This window comes from Pristiophorus japonicus, chromosome 21 (genome assembly GCF_044704955.1).
Source record: "Pristiophorus japonicus isolate sPriJap1 chromosome 21, sPriJap1.hap1, whole genome shotgun sequence".
NCBI classification, from domain to species: domain Eukaryota; kingdom Metazoa; phylum Chordata; class Chondrichthyes; family Pristiophoridae; genus Pristiophorus; species Pristiophorus japonicus.
The window spans coordinates 91,020,428-91,043,375 of NC_091997.1; the positions used below are offsets into that span (position 1 = coordinate 91,020,428).

Consider the following 22,948-nt stretch of genomic DNA (forward strand, 5'->3'; position numbering starts at 1 on the left):
CCGGGGTCCTCAAACATCAGTGTGTGAGCATCACCACAGGGGAGATGTTATTTATTAATGTTAGAAATATGGCCTGGAAACAAGCACTTCCTGTTTGCAGCATCACATTTCCAGCGCGACTAGTCGACGCGCCCAGATTTCGTATTAAACAAATCACGATTCAGCGGCGTAGAAATGGAATTAAAATCGACCAATAGGGCACAGCAGAACCTGAACCAATGAAAGCACTCGATTTATTTTTCACACCCCTTTTGGCGACAACCAACCAGAACTCAACGATTTGGTTCAGTCTTGCCGTCCATCAGTAAATCGCGCAGCGAGTGAACCAATCCGATCACTCGAAATACTGCTGTAAAACCGTTCGTTGCCATTCCTCTCCCCACTGTCAGCTGACTGCTCCAAGTTACAACAACAGCTATTCTACAAAAATGGGGGTTTTTTTGCTCAAAGTGAGAGAAAAGACTAATTAAAGTTTCCCACCTTCTCTCAAACGCGTCTCTTGAGCTTTTTTCCCCTCAGGCCTGGAACTCGTATTTCTGGCCCACAATGCACTGTTCCCGGCCTACGCCCCACATCGGCCCTGAGATGTCCTTGACCTTTCGGGCCTGTAGTCCTGCCCTAACCCCATTCCTGCTATTTCCTTGCCACCTATACTATATTCCTCCATGGCCCCCCTCCCTCCCCACATAAGAACATAAGAATTAGGAGCAGGAGTTGGCCCTTTGAGCCTGCTCCGCCATTCAATGAGATCATGGCTGATCTTTTCCCTCAACTCTGCTTTCCTGCACTATCTCCATATCCCTTGATTCATTAATATCCAAAAATCTATCGATCCCTTTCTTGAATATACTCAAAGACTGAGCCTCCACAGCTCTCTGGTGCAGAGAATTCCAAAGATTCACCACCCTTTGAGTGAAGAAATTTCTCCTCATCTCTGTCCTAAATGGCCGACCCCTTATTCTGAGACTGTGCCCCCTGGTTCTAGACTCCCCAGCCCGGGGGAAACAACCTTTCAGCATCTACTCAAGCCCTGTAAGAATTTTGTATGTTTCAATGAGATCACCTCCTATTCTTCTAAACTCTAGAGAGTATCGGCCTAGTCTACTCAATCTCTCCTCATAAGACAATCCCTCCATCCCAGAAATCAATGGCAAAGTATAATCCTGCCTTGGGTAAGGAGAGCAAAACTGTGCACACTACTCCAATATCGAGGCGACTGCTGCCAACGAACAGGAAGTAGTCACACGTGCCGTTCCAGTGGGTTTTTTCTGTTCTCGACACTGATTGGTGCGAGGGAAAGGTGAGGAGTGGGAATTTCAGGCATTGTGAGGTCTGTAATGTGACTTGAGGGTGAGCAGAGCTGGTCTCCAGCCATCCTGGTTAATCCTTGCCACTGGACCAAGGCCTAGCTCTGTCAAGCCCGTGTGGTGGCTGGTGTGCAACGGCCACTCCACGTTCAAACAATCCATCCACAGGCATCTTCCACCCTTCAAGATTTAGTTCAGGACCTGGAATATTAGCTCCTTCATTGAAACAACTGTGAACTTTTTGACGTGGAAGCAAGTCATCCTCGACTCGAGGGACTGCCTATGATGATGATGATGATGATGAAGGCGATATTCGGAAGTTGTCAGATTGAGAGAGTTTTATTGCAATCTCAGCGAGAGTGTTTATCGCCATCAGGCTCTCGGTCTGTTGTGGTTTGAACAGATGTTGGTGATCAGAATGCGGGTGCTGGATGGTGGGAGTTAATCGGCTGGGAAAAGGACCATTGAGAAACAGAGTGGAGACGGTGCGGAGAGAGAGAGAGAGAGAGAGCAGCGCTACACCAAGCGACTGGGGAGGAAAACGCGAGGGAGGGTGGAGAAGGAACGCGAGAAGAGAGAAGGAGGGTGGCAACAGTGTGATTAATTCGTCACAATGAACTGCGAAAACTTCCAAAGAACCACAAAAATTTACAGCATGGAAGGAGGCCATTTCGGCCCATCGTGTCCCGCCGGTCGACCAAGAGCTACCCAGCCTAATCCCACTGTCCAGCTCTGGGTCTGTAGCCCTGTAGGTTACGGCACTTCAGGTGCACATCCAAGTACTTTTTAAATGTGGTGAGGGTTTCTGCCTCGACCTTTCAGGCAGCGAGTTCCAGACTCTCACCACCCTCTGGGTGAAGACATTTCCCCTCAAATCCCCCCTAAACCTCCCCCCAATTACATTAAATCTATGCCCCCTGGTTGTTGACCCCTCTGCCAAGGGAAACAGGTCCTTCCTATCCACTCTATCCAGGCCCCTCATCATTTTATACACCTCAATCAGGTCTCCCCTCAGCCTCCTCTGTTCCAAGGTAAACAGACCCAACATCTCCAGTACAATTTAACGAGGAGATGTGACTTGAAGGCGATATTCGGAAGTTGTCAGATTGTGAGAGTTTGTTGTTCTCTTGCCGAGCGTGTTTATCGCCATTGGGACCTCCGTCTGCTGTGTTGCGGTGAACGTCACTTTTTCATGTTTTGGGCCGGTCACTTATGCTTCAGTGCAGCTTCCAGTTCGTTGGCAGCAGTCACTCCGATACTGTGTTCGCTGACTGTATACAGAGGCCCTCCAACCGCCCCCCACCCCACCCCAGAGGTGCCTGACACCCAAACCTCTTTCCCCCCCCCCCCCCCCATGCTAGGATGCCCTCCTTGAAGCGTCGGATTCCAATGGGATACTTCCGAGGAACCTACGAAGGAGGGCAATGCTGAGCCCCTGGAGATCTGCGGGCTCTGTTACGTGTTTGTGTGTCAGAGGACTGACCAGCGCCCGCTCTCACCCACAGTTAAGCAGAGAGTCCAAGCCAATCGGGTCATTGCAGGCCAGTTAGTTTATCATCTGTGGCAGGGCGGGGTGGGGGGGAATAGGGGGATAAGAGACCGGGTGGATCGGAGGGGAGACGCAGTGAGTATGGACCTGGACAAGTTATCACAGAGGAGATTACCAGACGATTAAGGGGTATGTAAGGATAGAAAATTAGATTAAAATTTGTCTAGAGGGGCAAGCAGAAGGTCGGGGTGAAGGGTGGTTTTGCAGATTGGTTGGAGGTGGGCAGTGGTGTCCAGAGTTCAATCCTGGGGCCACTTACGTTCAGTGTGACTGATCAATGATTTGGATCCAGGCCTCGGGAGCAGTGTCGCGAGCTGTAGACAGTACCAAAATACCGGAGGTATAGTCAATTCTTCAGAAGACCAAAGAAATCTGCAAACGCATCTTGCTGAGATGGCAGAATGGACTCAAAAGTGGCAGCTGGAATTCAGTATAGGTGCAGCGTCCAGAATCCGGAGTTCCGGAATGTTCCCGAATCCAGACTCCGGACCGATCGGTGGCAGGGTCGTCCGGAATACATGAAATGTTGTGGAATCCGGACCCGACGACCTTGCCGATCTCGGGGGCCCACTGCTGTCCAATCTCGGGGCCTCCTCACCGGCCCACCCGCCGACCTCCTCGGTGGGCCCCGGACGGCTGCTCGGTGAGGCCTCCCCCCTCCTCTGACGTTCTGAAATGCGGAAATACCCAAACCTGGGCTCGGGTGTTTCCTGACTCGTGACATCAGAAAGACGATCGAAAGTCTGGAAAAGCCCGGAATCCGGAACGGTCCCGAGGGTTCCGGATTTTAGGCGCTGTACCTGTGTCAGAAATCGGTGAACTGGTGTCATGTGATTGGAAGCAGTAACCATACTGTGAATGGAAGCCGGGGCAGTGCTGTGGAAGAGCAGAGGGACTTGGGGTCACCGGTTCACCGAGAATTAAAGGCAGCACCTCAGGCTGATAAGGCCATAGAAAAACGAAAAGAATTCAAATTTTTATCTCAAGATGTAAATAATCTAAAAACCGAGATGATGATGAGCCAATGTTAAACCTGATTGAGACCTCGGATGTTAAACTGACTCAGAATACACGGCATACTGCCTGGTCCTTGGGCCTCTAATAAATAGCTCCTTCTCTATCGGGCTAAACCTTGGGCACACCGTCGCCCATTTATCGCCCATATAAGAGCTGAGATTCAGGCTATCGCCTATATTTGCTGAAAAGAGGAAACTCGCACCCGATTACAGCCGGCCCAACTTTCGGCCCTGCTGAATGAGCTGCATCGCCTGGCCGACTTAAAAACAAAATAGGCCGAGAATAGTGCTCAGATTGGAAACTTGCGCCCAGTTATGGCCCAGATTATCGCCAAGCGCTACTTTCGGCATTTCGCCCAAATGATCGCTGGCCCAAATAGATGCTGAAGAAAAGCTGCAAGAACGCGGCACTACGGGGAAGATCTGTAGTAAAAGGCTGTCAGGGGAATCGATGTAATTTTAAGGGCCTTTTTGATTCCTGCCAATCATCTAATCACATTTGTATTTGTTGACAAATTAAGTGCATTTATAGTGATTTATAGTGATGGGTCCTGTAATTTCTCAACCAGTATTGATCACGACATGCTGCGGAATAGAGATGGGAGAATAACATGAGAAAAGTTCCATACAAGTACAGGTGCACCATTCGAAATCCGGAATGTTCCAGACTCCGGACCAATTGCTGGCGGGGTCGTCCGGAATCCGTAAAATGTTCTGGAATCCAGACCCTGCCGACCTCGAGGTGCTGCCGCCACCCGACCTCAGGGCCTCCTCGTCGGCCCGCCCAAACTCCTCCTCCTTGCCGGGGCCCCGCCCAAAATCATCCTCCTCGCAGGAGCCCCGCCCAAACTCCTCCTCCTCGCAGGAGCCCCGCCCAAACTCCTCTTCGCAGGGGCCCCGCCCAAACTCCTCCTCCTCGCCGGGGCCCCGCCCAAACTCCTCCTCCTCGCAGGAGCCCCGCCCAAACTCCTCCCCGCCCAAACTCCTCCTCCTCGCAGGAGCCCTGCCCAAACTCCTCCTCCTCGCCGGGGCCCCGCCCAAACTCCTCCTCCTCGCAGGAGCCCCGCCCAAACTCCTCCTCGGCCCGCCCAAACTCCTCCTCCTCGCAGGAGCCCCGCCCAAACTCCTCCTCCTCGCAGGAGCCCCGCCCAAACTCCTCCCCGCCCAAACTCCTCCTCCTCGCAGGAGCCCCGCCCAAACTCCTCCTCGTCATCGGGGCCCCGCCCAAACTCCTCCTCCTCGCCGGGGCCCTGCCCAAACTCCTCCTCCTCGCCGGGGCCCCGCCCAAACTCCTCCTCCTTGCCGGGGCCCCGCCCAAACTCCTCCTCGTCATCGGGGCCCCGCCCAAACTCCTCCTCTTCGCAGGAGCCCCGCCCAAACTCCTCCTCCTCGCCGGGGCCCCGCCCAAACTCCTCCTCCTCGCCGGGGCCCCGCCCAAACTCCTCCTTGTCATCGGGGCCCCGCCCAAACTCCTCCTCCTCGCCGGGGCCCCTCCCAAACTCCTCCTCCTCGCCGGGGCCCCGCCCAAACTCCTCCTTGTCATCGGGGCCCCGCCCAAACTCCTCATCCTCACCGGGGCCCCGCCCAAACTCCTCCTTGTCATCGGGGCCCCGCCCAAACTCCTCCTCCTCGCCGGGGCCCCTCCCAAACTCCTCCTCCTCGCCGGGGCCCCGCCCAAACTCCTCCTTGTCATCGGGGCCCCGCCCAAACTCCTCCTCCTCGCAGGAGCCCTGCCCAAACTCCTCCTCCTTGCCGGGGCCCCGCCCAAACTCCTCCTCTTCGTCGGGGCCCCGCCCAAACTCGTCATCGGGTCCCCGCCCAAACTCCTCCTGCTCGCCAGGGTCCCGCCCAAACTCCTCGTCATCGGGGCCCCGCCCAAACTCCTCCTCTTCGCAGGAGCCCCGCCCAAACTCCTCCTCCTCGCCGGGGCCCCGCCCAAACTCCTCCTCCTCGCCGGGGCCCCGCCCAAACTCCTCCTCGCCGGGGCCCCGCCCAAACTCCTCCTCCTCGCAGGAGCCCCGCCCAAACTCCTCCTCCTCGCCGGGGCCCCGCCCAAACTCCTCCTCCTCGCCGGGGCCCCGCCCAAACTCCTCCTCCTCGCAGCAGCCCCGCCCAAACTCCTCCTCCTCCTCGCAGGAGCCCCGCCCAAACTCCTCCTCCTCGCAGGAGCCCCGCCCAAACTCCTCCTCCTCGCCGGGGCCCCGCCCAAACTCCTCCTCCTCGCAGGAGCCCCGCCCAAACTCCTCCCCGCCCAAACTCCTCCTCCTCGCCGGGGCCCCGCCCAAACTCCTCCTCCTCGCAGCAGCCCCGCCCAAACTCCTCATCCTCCTCGCAGGAGACCCGCCCAAACTCCTCCTCGGCCCGCCCAAACTCCTCCTCCTCGCAGCAGCCCCGCCCAAACTCCTCCTCCTCCTCGCAGGAGCCCCGCCCAAACTCCTCCTCCTCGCAGGAGACCCGCCCAAACTCCTCCTCGGCCCGCCCAAACTCCTCCTCCTCGCAGCAGCCCCGCCCAAACTCCTCCTCCTCCTCGCAGGAGCCCCACCCAAACTCCTCCTCCTCGCAGGAGACCCGCCCAAACTCCTCCTCCTCGCAGGAGCCCCGCCCAAACTCCTCCTCTTCATTGGGGCCCCGCCCAAACTCCTCCTCTTCATCGGGGCCCCGCCCAAACTCCTCCACGGCGGCGACCCAAACAGCTCTTCAGCAAGCACACCCCCGCCCCCCCCTCCTTCCTGACGTTCCAAAATCCAGAAATACCCGAACCTGGGCTCGGGAGTTTCCGGATTCGTGACGTCAGAAAGACGTTCCAAAATCCAGCAAAACACAAAATCTGGAATGGCCTCAGACCCGAGGGTTCCGGATTTTGGACACTGCACCTGTACATTGCTGTCATGTCAGGGTTAATATTAATCATGGATTTTTCCCCCCTCTGGTCCATTATCATCATCATCATAGACGCTCCCTCGAACGAGGATGACTTGCTTCCACAAGAGTTCACAGATGTTTCAATGAAGGACCCGATGTTCCAGTCCTGAACTCCAATTAATGCCTGTGTGTGGATTGTTTTAACGTGGGGTGGCCGTTGCACACCAGCCACCACACGGGCTTGACAGAGCTAGGCCTTTATCCAGTGGCAAGGGTTAACCAAGACGACTGGAGACCTGCTTTGCTGCACACGCAGTGTGGGCTGGTCCGTGCTGCCCCTGGGCCCTCGGCTCTTCTGGGCCCAGGCTCAGTGAAAGAGAAAGAACACACAGACACCACAGTACAAGTAGAAGCAGAACTAGGGTACGGCATCCCATGAGGAAGGAAATGGAGTTCACCTCATTTGGCTGATATATTTTATTTTATAAAGCAACAGGGACTAGACTAAAAGAAAGGTTCATTATGTTATTGATGGGGACCAGGTCCCCTGTTCTCTCTGTCAACTTCGGGGGGGAAAAGTTCTTTGCCTGAAAAAAAAACGCGCATGCGCAGAACGGCCGTTGCTATGGACGTCAGCCTTGCACGACTGAATACATCGCTAAGGCCCATTTCACATCGCTAAGGCTATTGCCCAAATTAAAAAGGCGAAATGAGCGTTTTTTAAAATGGGCGATATTCCAGCGATCCTGAAAAATAAAAAAAGCACTAAGCCTGGAAATAGCGCCCATTTTGGTGCAATAGCGATCATAGTGGAAAGTCTAGCCCTATGTGTTTGACATCTGTACAATGAATCAGCCAACCATTACTGAACACCATTGATGGACTTTGGTTTTATGGTATATATCTCAGCCTTTCAAAGATGCTCATATGTTGGGGCATCATCTGTTTGTACTCTTCCTAATTGTGTCATTAAGATGGCACTCTGCACATAAGCTCAATTTTAATGATGTTGTAGAGCAGCAAAGATGATCAGAGAGAAACCAGTTTGAGGTTTAAATAATTAATGTGCGACACTGCCTGAAAAGGCTTAAACCCTTTGATGGCAACATTCTGAGATTCTGCACCCTTCCGACAGCTCAGTTGGAGTTAGAGTTGGAGTTCAGATATTGAAAGCTGGGATATTTATATGTCAGCCGTAGCTCAGTGATCCCACTCTCACCTCTGGGTCAGAAGGTTGTGGGTTCAAGTCCCACTCCAGGGACATGAGCACAAAATCTAGGCTGACACTCCCAGTGCAGTGCCGAGGGAGTTTTTCAGTTGAGACGTGAAACTGAGGCCCCATCTGCCCTCATGTAAAAGATCCCACTGCATTATTTTGAAGAAGAGCAGAGGGGTTATCGCCAATATTTATCCCTCAACCAAAAAAAGAACCGATGATCTTATCCATTATTACATTGCTGTTTGTGGGAGCTTGCTGTGCACAAATTGGCTGCCGCGTTTCCCACGTTACAACAGTGACTACACTCCAAAAGTACTTCATTGGCTGTAAAGCGCTTTGGAGCGTCCTGTGTTGTGACAGGCGCTGTATAAATGCAGGTCCTCCTTTGTCCTTACTGTTACCGTTGTGTTTCTGCAGCCTGGAAGTAAGATGGTTTCCTCAGCCAAGGCCGCCGTGCCCACCGTCGCTGACCAGGCTGCGGCCATGCAGCTCGGACAGTGCGCCAAGAACCTTGCCACCAGCCTGGCGGAGCTCCGGACGTCCGTGCAAAAGGTGGGTAATGGGCGGAGGGTCGCTGGGCTCACCCGGGGTTTTACCGAAGGGTGCGACCCCTCTTTGTCGGGCGTAAAGAATGTGTTAGTGCGCGGAGACACCAACAAGTGAAATAAGGCAATGGTTTGCGGTTGTCTCGAACACAGGCTCACGAAGCGTGCGGCCCCATGGAGATCGACTCGGCTCTGCAGTCAGTGCAGACGCTGCGGAACGAGCTGCAGGATGCCAAGATGGCGGCCGCTGATGGCCAATTGAAACCACTGCCAGGGGAGACGGTGAGTTGGACATCCTTCTCGTGCCTTTCTGCTCTATTCCAGTGTCGCCCGTCATCATTGCAATCCCTTTTGAGAATCAAATTATTGCCAAGAATTGTGATGCAAAGACAACAGGCCTATGTGTTTTGTTCAGTTGATTGGTGTCGATGTATGAATGTGTTTCAAAGCAAGACTGATGGTTTCATCTGTAGTCGTAACCCAAGCAACTTGCCAAGCCCAGAAGTGTGTGGCAGAGCTGGATCAACGTTGGTCGGGATTTGGTCACCTTGTTCCTGCCGGGTGTGACTGGGAGCACCGCCATTGGCCCGAGTATTCCCGGTCTGGGGCAGGGTGATTCACTTTGGATTCCCACGCCGGAATGGCTAGGGGCTGGGTCAGGGACAGGCTGCGTTACAATCTGCACTCCTCTAATTCTGCCCACTTGAGCATCCCTGATTGGTGGCCGTGCCTTCAGCTGCCTGGGCCCCAAGCTCTGGAACTCCCTCCCTAAACCTCTCCCCCTCTTTCCTCCTGCAAGACGCTCCTTAAAACCTACCTCTTTAACCAAGCTTTTGGTCATCTGCTGTAATTTCTCCTTATGTGGCTCGGTGTCAAATTTATCTGTTTTGTCTTATAACACTGCTGTGAAGCACCTTGGGACGTTTTCCTACGTTAAAGGCGCTATATAAATAAAAGTTGTTGGAGGAGGGAGAGGAAAATTGCGGTTATTGAAGGAAGAATGCGTCAGCGTTAAAACTGTCTTCATCTCCGTTGGGTGTTCATTCATTGTGCAAAAAGTATTAAAAATGGAACAAAATAAAAAGATGATGAGGTTCATTATTATTTTGAGTTTGAAAGCGGTGTGGATGGTGAGACTAAGTCCGTGGGGGATTTTTGAAGCACCTTGGGATGTTGTTCTACAGTAATGGTGCAATTGGGTTTTGATTCTCATCAACTCGAGATGTCAGGTTAACATGTTAATTAATTCATCCAAGTCCATGGAAACTTAGACGCAACGTCAATCAAACATAGAAACATAGAAAATAGGTGCGGGAGTAGGCCATTCGGCCCTTCAAGCCTGCATCACCATTCAATATGATCATGGCTGATCATTCAACTTCAGTACCCCATTCCTGCTTTCTCTCCATACCCCTTGATCTCTTTAGCCATAAGGGCCACATCTAACTCCCTTTTGAATATATCCAACGAACTGGCCTCAACAGCTTTCTGTGGTAGAGAATTCCACAGGTTCACAATTCTCTGGTTCTGGATGGCTTACCCCTTGACCCCTAGATCTGGACTTCCCCAATATCAGGAACATTCTTCCTGCTTCTAACCTGTCCAATCCTGTCAGAATTTTATATGTTTCTATGAGATCCCCTCTCATTCTACTAAATTCCAGTGAATATAAACCTAGTCGATTCAGTCTTTCTTCATATGTCAGACCTGCCATCCCGGGAATCAGTCTGGTGAACCTTCACTACACTCCTTCAATAGCAAGAATGTCCTTCCTCAGATTAGGAGACCAAAACTGAACACAATACTCCAGGTGAGGCCTCACCAAGGCCCTGTACAACTGCAGTAAGAACTCCCTGCTCCTCAAATCCTCTCGCTATGAAGGCCAACATGCCATTTGCCGCCTTCACTGCCTGCTGTACCTACATACCTACTTTCAATGACTGATGTACCATGACACCCAGGTCTCGTTGCACCTCTTTTACTAATCTGTCACCATTCAGATAATCTACCTTCCTGTTTTTGCCACCAAAGTGGATAATCTCACACTTATCCACATTATACTGCATCTGCCATGCATTTGTCCACTCACCTAACCTGTCCAAGTCACCCTGCAACCTCTTAGCATCCTCCTCACAGCTCGCACTGCCACCCACCTTAGTGTCATCTGCAAACTTGGAGATATTACATACAATTCCTTCGTCTAAATCATTAATATATATTGTAAATAGCTGGGGTCCCAGCACTGAACCTCGTGGTACTCCATTAGTCACTGCCTGCCATTCTGAAAAGGACCTGTTTATTCCTACTCTCTGCTTCCTATCTGCCAACCAGTTCTCTATCCACGTCAGTACATTATCCCCAATACCATGTGCCTTAATTTTGCACATCAATCTCTTGTGTGGTACCTTGTCAAAAGCCTTTTGAAAGTCCAAATACACCACATCCACTGGTTCTCCCTTGTCCACTCTACTAGTTACATCCTCAAAAAATTCTAGAAGTCTTGTCAAGCATAATTTCCCTTTCATAAATCCATGCTGAATTGGACCGATCCTGTCACTGCTTTCTAAATGCATCACTATTACATCTTTAATAATTGATTCCAGCATTTTCCCACCACCGATGTCAGGCTAACCAGTCTATAATTCCCTGTTTTCTCTCTCCCTCCTTTTTTAAAAAGTGGGGTTACATTAGCTACCCTCCAATCCATAGGAACTGATCCAGTCCATGGAATGTTGGAAAATGATCACCAATGCATCTACTATTTCTAGGGCCACTTCCTTAAGTACTCTAGGATGCAGACGATCAGGCCCTGGGGATTTATCGGCCTTCAATCCCATCAATTTCCCTAACACAATTTCCCACCCAATAAGGATTTCCTTCAGTTCCTCCTTCTCACTAGACCCTCGGTCCCCTAGTATTTCGGGAGGTTATTCATGTCTTCCTTAGTGAAGATAGAACCAAAGTATTTGTTCAGTTGGTCTGCCATTTTCTTGTTCCCGATTATAACTTCACATAATTCTGACTGCACGGAACCTACATTTGTCTTCACTAATCTTTTTCTCTTCACATATCTGTAGAAGCTTTTGCAGTCAGTTTTTATGTTCCCAGCAAGCTTCCTCTCATACTCTATTTTCCCCCTCCTAATTAAACCCTTTGTCCTCCTCTGCTGAATTCTAAATTTCTCCCAGTCCTCAGGTTTGCTGCTTTTTCTGGCCAATTTATATGCCTTTTCCCTGGATTTAACACTATCCCTAATTTCCCTTGTTAGCCACGGTTGAGCCACCTTCCCCGTTTTATTTTTACACCAGACAGGGATGTACAATTGTTGTAGTTCATCCATGTGATCTTTAAATGTCTGCCATTGCCTATCCACCATCAATCCTTTAAGTATCATTCGCCAATCTATCCCAGCCAATTCACGTTTCATACCATCAAAGTTGCCTTTCTTTAAGTTCAGGACCCTAGTCTCTGAATTAACTGTGTCACTCTCCATCTTAATGAAGAATTCTACCATATTATGGTCACTCTTCCCCAAGGGAAGACAAGATTGCTAATTAGTCCCTTTTCATTACACATCACCCAGACTAGGATGGCCAGCTCTCTGGTTGGTTCCTCGACATATTGGTCTAGAAAACCATCCCTTATACACTCCAGGAAATCTCTTCCACAGTATTGCTACCAGTTTGGTTAGCCCAATCTATATGTAGATTAAAGTCACCCATGATAACTGCTGTACCTTTATTGCACGCATCCCTAATTTCCTGTTTGATGCCATCCCCAACCTCACTACCGCTGTTTGGTGGTCTGTACACAACTCCCACTAACGTTTTCTGCCCTTTGGTGTTTTGCAGCTCTACCCATATAGATTCCACATCATCCAAGCTAATGTCCTTCCTTACTATTGCGTTAATCTCCTCTTTAACCAACAACGCTACCCCACCTCCTTTTCCTTCCTGTCTACCCTTCCTGAATATTGAATACCCCTGGATGTTGAGTTCCCAGCCTTGGTTACCCTGGAGCAAATGCATCATATCCGTTAACAGCTATCTGTGAAGTTAACTCATCCATCTTGTAACTCATCCTTGCATTGAGACTCAGCGCCTTCAGGCTTGTTTTTTTGACACTCTTTGTCCTTTTAGAATTATGTTGTAATGTGGCTCTTTTTGATTTTTGCCCTTGATTTCTCTGCCCTTCACTCTTACTTTTATCCTTCCTACCTTTTGCTTCTGCCCCCATTTTACTTCCCTCTGTCTCCCTGCATAGTCTCCCATCCCCCTGCCATATTAGTTTAAACCCTCCCCAACAGCACTCGCAAACACTCCGCCTCGGACATCGGTTCCGGTCCTGCCCCCAGGTGCAGACTGTCCGGTTTGTACTAGTCCCACTTCCCCCAGAACCGATTACAATGTCCCAGGAATTTGAATCCCTCCCTCTTGCACCATTCCTCAAGCCACGTATTCATCTGAGCATCTGAGCTATACTGCAATTCCTGCTCTGACTAGCACGTGGCAGGGCTGTGATCAGGGGGTTATTTTCTTTGGAACAGAGGAGGCTGAGAGGAGACCTTATTGAGGTGTATAAAATTATGAGGGGCTTGGATAGAGTGAATAGGATGGATCTATTTCCCTCGGCAGAGAGGTCCAGCGGGCATACATTTAAAGTAATTGGTAGAAGGTTTAGAGGGGATTTGAGGGGAAATATCTTCACCCTGAGGGTAGTGGGGGTCTGGAACTCACTGCCTGAAAGGGTGGTAGAGGCAGAAACCCTCACCACATTTAAAAAGTATTTGAATGTGCACTTAAAGTGCCGTAACCTACCGGGCTACGGACCGAGAGCTGTGGGAGGCCAGCCAGGAGTGCGCTGGAATAGTCAAGTCGAAAGGTAACAAAGGCATGGATGAAGGTTTCAGGAGCAGATGAGCTGAGGCAAGGACGGAGCCGGGCGATGTTACGGAGGTGGAAATAGGCGGTCTTAGTTATGCTGTGGATATGTGACCGGAAGCTCATTTCAGGGTCAAATATGACAATATGACACCAAGGTTCAGATCAGTCTGGTTCAGCCTCAAAACAGAAATTAGGGAGAGGGATGGAGACGGTGGCGAGTGAACATAGTTTGTGTTAGGAAACAAAGATAATGGCTTCGGTCTTCCCAATATTGGACAAAATTTCTACTCATCCAGCACTGGATGTCGGACAATCAGTCTGACAATTTAGAGAGCGCGGAGGGGACAAGAGAAGTGGTGGTGAGGTAGAGCTGAGTGTCATCAGGGTACATGTGGAAACTGACGCTGTGTTTTCGGATGATAATCGCCAAGAGGCAACATATAGATGAGAAATAGGAGGGGGCCAAGGAGAGATCCTTGGGGAACACCAGAGGTAACGATGCAGGAGTGGGAAGAGAAGCCGTTGCAGGAGATTTTCTGGCTACGATTAGATAGATAAGAATGGAACCAGGCGAGTGCAGTCCCACCCAGCTGGATGGTGGTGGAGAGGCGTTGGAGGAGGATGGAGAGGTCACCTGTGTCAAAGGCTGCAGACAGGTCCAGAAGGACGAGGAGGGATAGTTTACCTTTGTCACTGTCACAAAGGATGTCATTTGTGACTTTGATGAGAGCCGTTTTGGTACTGTGGCAGGGGCGAAAACCAGATTGAAGGGATTAAAACACTGAATTCAGGGAAAGATGGCCACTGATTTGGGAGCCGACAACACGAACAAGTATTTTGGAGAGGAAAGGGAGGTTGGGAAATGGGGCGATAGCTAGCAAGCAAAGTGGGGTCAAAGGTTGTTTTTTTTGAGGAGAGGGGTGATGATTTGAAGGAGAGAGGAGGGAGAACAATGTCGGCTAACATGGGAGCCAAAAAAGGAAGTTGGGTGGTCAGCAGTTTAGTGGGAATAGGGTCAAGGGAGCAGGAAGTGGGTCTCATGGACAGGAGGAGCTCGGAGAGATCAAGAGGGGAGATCACGCTCGTGACGTCCGCAACTTCTCTGCTCTCCAGGTGAATCCACTCCCCAGATTCACCCATGTAGGTTACCACGGTGTTTGAGGTCACCGCGCTGAGTTCTGATCTCCAGTCTCACTGACACACACGATGGGCCGAATGGCCTCCTTCTGCGCTGTAAATTTCTATGATTCTTACAAGCGAACGATGCTCGGGGGCCCAGACTCCCAGGTACGTGCAGCGAAAGGTCCGAGTGCGAGGGAGGTGTGAGGCCTGGCTCTGTACCTTGTTAGCTATTAATGTAAATTGGGCTTGTTCTCACTGGAAACGGGCAAAGGTGAGAGGCGATATGATTGTGGTTTTTAGAATTGTAGATGATGTATGACCGTGATGAGCTGTTCCACCTTGCCCAGCACAGTAGACCCAGAGGACACGGCCTGCCCCTGAAGGGGGGAAATTCAAAACTAATCTGCAGAAACACTGGCCCAGAAATCCCAGCCTCCCTGGGGCCGTGTACGGAGTGTGACGGGGCGTGTACAGAGTGTGTACGGACCCGGGAAGGCATCACAAAAGGCGGTTTTCAGCGCACAGTGCGCATGCGCCGAAAACCGGCTTTTCCGATCTGTCCAACTCCAGCCTGACAGATCCTCCGCATCTTGGGAGCGAGGCCATTTGCAAGGCACGATTGCGGGATTTATCCATATCTTGTCCAGCAAATGTCCTGACAACTCTTGCACCTGATAAACCCAGGTGCATAGCCTACTGCTACAGGCGTAAGAGTTTTAAAACACACAAAAATATAATTAAATTAATAAAACACATTTTATTGTTTAAAAACGCTGCCCACTAAGGTAAGTTTATTTTTAACCCGAATTACAAAACTTAAAAAAAAACTCGGAAAAATATATTTTTTTCTAAGGCATTTATTAACTTTAATTTCAATTAATTTTAATTATGTGAGGTGTGTTTTTTATTTTTTATTATGTGTGTTTCGTGTGTTTGGTTTTTTTTTCTCATTAATAGCAATGAGAACTGGTCGATACGGAGTTCCCATTGCTATTAATGGGAAAGCTGTGGAATACTGTACCTGATTGGCTGAGCAGTCATGTGACTGCGCCGTCTCCGTGGGAACCTGGAGGACGGGAGCGCGCTTCGCAGCGTGGGACGAGAAGGCCTCCCCACCGGAATCCCACGCTCCTCCGGGACCACCAGGTATTTGCGTAGAAATGTTTCAGGTCGGAGGCAATTGCCCGCGGGAAGCCTCCGACCGCAATTTCTGGGCCAATAGGGAGTGGTCAATCCATGGAACAGGCGCCCTAGTGGGAAACTCCTACCGATGTCTGTCCCGAGCAAGATCCTTTCTTGCTCCTGCGATAGGCCACGCTCTTGACATCCGCACCGTCTCTTCCCTCCAGAGGAACCCACTTCAAGATGCACCTTCTGGCTTGATGACTTTACTGGACCACCTTATCTATCCAGTTATTGAGGCCATAGTCAACTGACTCTATGGTTTCTGGGTCGTCCAGACTGGGAATGCGATGAGGGTTGGGTTAAGGCTCTACAGCTTGGTTCCTCAGCCCTGGGCTAAGGAGAGAAAGACGGCCTTGGGTGCTTGGCCCTGTCAGATGTCCGCGATCCCTCTTGGAAAGCTTGTGTGTTCACGTGACGGGATCAAGCTTCATTGTCAAGCCCGTTCATGGTTGAATAGCCACCATTCTCCCTGCCACGAAAACCCAACTGGTTCACTAATGTCCTTCAGCAAAGGACACCTGCTTCCTTACCCAATCTGGCCTCCGTGTGATTCCAGTCCCACACCAAGTGTGCCAGCAAGCCACTCAGTTGTATCAAACCTCCACGAGTGGCTCAAGAAGGCGGCCCACCACCATCTCAGGGCAACGAGTAACGGGCAATAAATGCTGGCCTTGCCAGCGACGCCCACATCCCGAGAATGAATATAATACTCACCAGTGAAGACCATGTTGAGCCAGCAGCTGCAGAATGTATCCCCTTTAGCTAAAAAAGAGGGTCAGAATTTGGGGAGAATGAACATGGTTATGTTTTCACCATTTGTCAGTGTTGGATCTGGGCAGTAATGGAACTCTTGTTTTGCTATCTTTCCAGCTGGAGAAATGTGCTCAGGACCTGGGAAGTACGTCCAAGGCTGTTGGCTCTTCAATGGCACAGCTCCTTACCTGTGCAGCTCAGGGCAATGAAGATTATACAGGTGGGTGCTTGGAGCAATGGGCACTACAGGTGGGTGTTCGGGCAATGGGCACTACAGGTGGGTACTCGGGGCAATGGACAGTACAGGTGGGTACTCGGGGCAATGGACACTACAGGTGGGTGTTCAGGGCAATGGGCACTACAGGTGGGTGCTCGGGCAATGGGCACTTCAGGTGGGTACTCGGGGCAATGGACAGTACAGGTGGGTACTCGGGGCAATAGACACTACAGGTGGGTGTTCAGGGCAATGGGCACTACAGGTGGGTGCTTGGAGCAATGGACACTACAGCTGGGTGTTCAGGGCAATGGGCACTACAGGTGGGTGCTCGGGGCAATGGGCACTACAGGTGGGTGCTCGGGCAATGGACACTACAGGTGGGTGTTCAGGGCAGTGGGCACTACAGGTGGGTGATCAGGGCAGTGGGCACTACAGGTGGGTGTTCAGGGCAATGGGCACTACAGGTGGGTGCTCGGGGCAATGGGCACTACAGGTGGGTGCTCGGAGCAATGGGCACTACAGATGGGTGCTTGGAGCAATGGGCACTACAGATGGGTGCTTGGAGCAATGGGCACTACAGGTGGGTACTCGGGGCAATGGGCACTACAGATGGGTGCTTGGAGCAATGGGCACTACAGGTGGGTATTCGGGGCAATGGGCACTACAGGTGGATACTCGGGGCAATGGGCACTACAGGTGGGTGTTCAGGGCAATGGGCACTACAGGTGGGTGCTCGGGGCAATGGGCACTACAGGTGGGTGTTCAGGGCAGTGGGCACTACAGGTGGGTGATCAGGGCAGTGGGCACTACAGGTGGGTGTTCAGGGCAATGGGCACTACAGGTGGGTGTTCGGGCAATGGGCACTACAGGTGGGTACTCGGGGCAATGGACAGTACAGGTGGGTACTCGGGGCAATGGACACTACAGGTGGGTGTTCAGGGCAATGGGCACTACAGGTGGGTGCTCGGGCAATGGGCACTTCAGGTGGGTACTCGGGGCAATGGACAGTACAGGTGGGTACTCGGGGCAATGGACACTACAGGTGGGTGTTCAGGGCAATGGGCACTACAGGTGGGTGCTTGGAGCAATGGACACTACAGCTGGGTGTTCAGGGCAATGGGCACTACAGGTGGGTGCTCGGGGCAATGGGCACTACAGATGGGTGCTCGGGCAATGGACACTACAGGTGGGTGTTCAGGGCAGTGGGCACTACAGGTGGGTGATCAGGGCAGTGGGCACTACAGGTGGGTGTTCAGGGCAATGGGCACTACAGGTGGGTGCTCGGGGCAATGGGCACTACAGGTGGGTGCTCGGAGCAATGGGCACTACAGATGGGTGCTTGGAGCAATGGGCACTACAGATGGGTGCTTGGAGCAATGGGCACTACAGGTGGGTACTCGGGGCAATGGGCACTACAGATGGGTGCTTGGAGCAATGGGCACTACAGGTGGGTATTCGGGGCAATGGGCACTACAGGTGGATACTCGGGGCAATGGGCACTACAGGTGGGTGTTCAGGGCAATGGGCACTACAGGCGGGTGCTCGGGGCAATGGGCACTACAGGTGGGTGTTCAGGGCAGTGGGCACTACAGGTGGGTGATCAGGGCAGTGGGCACTACAGGTGGGTGTTCAGGGCAATGGGCACTACAGGTGGGTACTCGGGGCAATGGGCACTACAGATGGGTGCTTGGAGCAATGGGCACTACAGGTGGGTGTTCAGGGCAATGGGCACTACAGGTGGGTGCTCGGGGCAATGGGCACTACAGGTGGGTGCTCGGGCAATGGACACTACAGGTGGGTGTTCAGGGCAGTGGGCACTACAGGTGGGTGATCAGGGCAGTGGGCACTACAGGTGGGTGTTAAGGACAATGGGCACTACAGGTGGGTGCTCGGGGCAATGGGCACTACAGGTGGGTGCTCGGAGCAATGGGCACTACAGATGGGTGCTTGGAGCAATGGGCACTACAGATGGGTGCTTGGAGCAATGGGCACTACAGGTGGGTACTCGGGGCAATGGGCACTACAGATGGGTCTTGGAGCAATGGGCACTACAGGTGGGTATTCGGGGCAATGGGCACTACAGGTGGATACTCGGGGCAATGGGCACTACAGGTGGGTGTTTAGGGCAATGGGCACTACAGGTGGGTGCTTGGGGCAATGGGCACTACAGGTGGGTGTTCAGGGCAGTGGGCACTACAGGTGGGTGATCAGGGCAGTGGGCACTACAGGTGGGTGTTCAGGGCAATGGGCACTACAGGTGGGTACTCGGGGCAATGGGCACTACAGATGGGTGCTTGGAGCAATGGGCACTACAGGTGGGTGTTCAGGGCAATGGGCACTACAGGTGAGTGCTTGGGCAATGGGCACTACAGGTGGGTGCTCGGGGCAATGGGCAGTACAGGTGGGTGTTCGGGCAATGGGCACTACAGGTGGGTGCTCGGGACAATGGGCACTACAGGTGCGTGCTCGGGGTAATGGGCACTACAGGTGGGTGCTCGGGGCAATGGGCACTACAGGTGGGTGTTCAGGGCAATGGGCACTACAGGTGGGTGCTCGGGGCAATGGGCACTACAGGTGGGTGTTCAGGGCAGTGGGCACTACAGGTGGGTGATCAGGGCAGTGGGCACTACAGGTGGGTGTTCAGGGCAATGGGCACTACAGGTGGGTACTCGGGGCAATGGGCACTACAGATGGGTGCTTGGAGCAATGGGCACTACAGGTGGGTACTCGGGGCAATGGGCACTACAGATGGGTACTCGGAGCAATGGGCACTACAGTTGGGTGTTCAGGGCAATGGGCACTACAGGTGGGTGCTTGGGCAATGGGCACTACAGGTGGGTGCTCGGGGCAATGGGCACTACAGGTGGGTGTTCGGGCAATGGGCACTACAGGTGGGTGCTCGGGGCAATGGGCACTACAGGTGGGTGCTCAGGGTAATGGGCACTACAGATGGGTGCTCGGGGCAATGGGCACTACAGGTGGGTGCTCGGGGCAATGGACACTACAGGTGGGTGTTCGGGCAATGGGCACTACAGGTGGGTGTTCGGGCAATGGGCACTACAGGTGGGTGTTCGGGCAATGGGCACTACAGGTGGGTGTTCGGGCAATGGGCACTACAGGTGGGTGTTCGGGGCAATGGGCACTACAGGTGGGTGCTCGGGGCAATGGGCACTACAGGTGGGTGCTTGGGCAATGGGCACTACAGGTGGGTGCTCGGGGCAATGGGCACTACAGGTGGGTGTTCAGGGCACTGGGCACTACAGGTGGGTGCTCAGGGCAATGGGCACTACAGGTGGGTGCTCGGGGCAATGGGCACTACAGGTGGGTGTTCAGGGCACTGGGCACAACAGGTGGGTGTTCAGGGCAATGGGCACTACAGGTGAGTGCTCGGGGCAATGGGCACTACAGGTGAGGGTGGCCTCTTTTGTTGACTTCTGAACCTTGATGTCCAAGCTGTTGCCAAAAGAAACATTTAATTTTCAACAGGTACCCTGGAACGGTTTGCAACAGCTTTAGTATGTAGCATGCAGAGGGGGTGCGGGCTGCTTGGAATCCCATTCCACCTTCAGTGCACTGCCCAGCATTCTGGGGTTGACAGCACGCATAAGGTCAACATAGGAACGTAAAATATAGGAGCAGGAGTGGACCATTCGGCCCCTCGAGCCTGCTCCGCCATTCAATAAGATGATGGCTGATCTTCGATCTCAACTCAACATTCCCGCCCGAGTGTCCAAAAATCTAACGATCTCCGCCTTGAATATACAGATTGAACCCCCCTTATCCAGACCCTCGGGACCTGGCCTGTGCCGGATAAGGGATTTTTCCGGACGAGGGGTGGTCACGTTAAATTGGATGGTACAGGTACTGAGCAAGGGGATATCGGGGCTGGGAGTGTGGCAGAGAGATCATGGGGTGCGGGGGGTGGGAGGTGATGGGTCGGTGGATCGCGGGGTCGGGACAGAAAGTGTGGCAGTTGGCAGCGAGGAAGGACTGCAATTTGTTCATGTCGGAGTTCTGCGCATGCGCCACCCGGTGGCCGGGGGTGGTTCTGGACAAGGGAGTTTTGGATAAGGGAGGTTCAACCTGTACTTAACTCTGGGGCAGAGAATTCCAAAGATTCACAACCTTCTGAGTGAAGAAATTCCTCCTCCTCTCAGCCTTAAATGGCCAACCCCTTATCCCGAGACTGTGCCCCCGAGTTCGAGACTCTCCAGCCAGCGGGAACGACTTCTGGTCAAGGTTCGGTTTTGAGGAAGCATGGGCATGGCAATGGAATTCTGGGACCTCAGTCTATCTCCTTAACCAATGAGATTTAAGGCTTGAGAAAGATAGAGTGGAACGGCGGAGAAGAATTTGTTAAATCAGGTAGAGAGAGAGAAAGAAGGATTGGATTTAGAGAACAAACAAGAGACAAAGGAAAAGTAAGAAAAAAAATAAAAATGTTAAATTTGACATTTTTAAAATCTCCAAGTACAATTTGCCACCTGAAGGAATGAGACTCCACAGTTTTAATTGTTCAGTTTCTGGAGGAAGAGTTTGATTGGCATTGTATTAGCAATTATCACATTGTTAAAAAGGTACAGACGCTGGTAATGACCAGACTTGCCTTTCTGCAGTGAGTTTAATGGGCAATCAATGTGCAAATCTAGCAAGTTGTTAACAGTAACAAGGAGGCTGAGGGAGAGATTCCGTTTGCGTGAATCCTCCAGCATGTTCTGGAGAACGGACGGCGTATCTCTCAATCCCCTGAGCGCGCGCCGATTCGCAGGTTAATAACGTCGTGTGTCGTTTACACCAATTCTCCCTTTAAGCTGCACAGCCGCGGAATGTTCCGGAGCTCCCGCGCGCACCGGCTCACCGGCATATAACCGGGGGAAGCAACCGCACGTGGTGTTCTGAATGGGCCGCACGTCCCCTTAAAGGGGCCACGCACCCAACTAATTATTGACGGGAATGTGGGTTAGCACGCTGTTATTTTACCAGCAGGATCCTGCCCACGTATTGGGCCTGTTACACTCGGTCATGAATTGCCCTCAATTTTGGCTGTGAAGAAAGATTAGATAGGCTGGGGTCTGTTTTCCTTGGAACAGAGGAGGCTGAGGGGAGACCTGATTGAGGTGTATAAAATTATGAAGGGCCAGGATAGAGTGGATAGAAAGGACCCGTTTCCCTTGGCAGAGGAGTCAACAACCAGGGGGCATAGAAACATAAAAAATAGGTGCAGGAGTAGGCCATTCAGCCCTTCGATCCTGCACTGCCATTCAATGAGTTCATGGCTGAACATGCAACTTCAGTACCCCATTCCTGCTTTCTCGCCATACCCCTTGATCCCCCTAGTAGTAAGGACTACATCTAACTCCTTTTTGAATATATTTAATGAATTGGCCTCAACTACTTTCTGTGGTAGAGAATTCCACAGGTTCACCACTCTCTGGGTGAAGAAGTTTCTCCTCATCTCGGTCCTAAATGGCTTACCCCTTATCCTTAGACTGTGACCCCTAGTTCTGGACTTCCTCAACATTGGGAACATTCTTCCTGCATCTAACCTGTCTAAACCCGTCAGAATTTTAAACGTTTCTATGAGATCCCCTCTCATTCTTCTGAACTCCAGTGAATACAAGCCCAGTTGATCCAGTCTTTCTTGATAGGTCAGTCCCACCATCCCGGGAATCAGTCTGGTGAATCTTCGCTGCACTCCCTCAATAGTAAGAATGTCCTTCCTCAAGTTAGGAGACCAAAACTGTACACAATACTCCAGGTGTGGCCTCACCAAGGCCCTGTACAACTGTAGCAACACCTCCCTGCCCCTGTACTCAAATCCCCTCGCTATGAAGACCAACATGCCATTTGCTTTCTTAACCGCCTACTGTGCCTGCATGACAACCTTCAATGACTGATGTACCATGACACCCAGGTCTCGTTGCACCTCCCCTTTTCCTAATCTGTCACCATTCAGATAATAGTCTGTCTCTCTGTTTTTACCAGCAAAGTGGATAACCTCACATTTATCCACATTATACTTCATCTGCCATGCATTTGCCCACTCACCTAACCTATCCAAGTCACTCTGCAGCCTCATAGCATCCTCCTCGCAGCTCACACTGCCACCCAACTTAGTGCCATCCGCAAATTTGGAGATACTACATTTAATCCCCTCGTCTAAATCATTAATGTACAATGTAAACAGCTGGGGCCACAGCACTGAACCTTGCGGTACCCCACTAGTCACTGCCTGCTATTCTGAAAAGTACCCATTTACTCCTACTCTTTGCTTCCTGTCTGCCAACCAG

The 22,948-nt window shown here is 51.9% G+C and overlaps 1 protein-coding gene across 7 annotated transcripts in view; it reads left to right on the forward strand.

Moving 5' to 3' along the window:
* Positions 1–22,948, forward strand: part of LOC139234174 (talin-2) — a 379,178-nt gene that overhangs the window by 223,501 nt on the left and 132,729 nt on the right. For all 7 annotated transcript variants that reach the window (XM_070865210.1, XM_070865207.1, XM_070865213.1 and 4 more), the window contains 3 exons: positions 8,371–8,505; positions 8,652–8,780; positions 16,559–16,661. In XM_070865210.1, the coding sequence (XP_070721311.1) occupies positions 8,371–8,505; positions 8,652–8,780; positions 16,559–16,661 (367 nt within the window). The remainder of the gene's footprint in view (positions 1–8,370; positions 8,506–8,651; positions 8,781–16,558; positions 16,662–22,948) is intronic.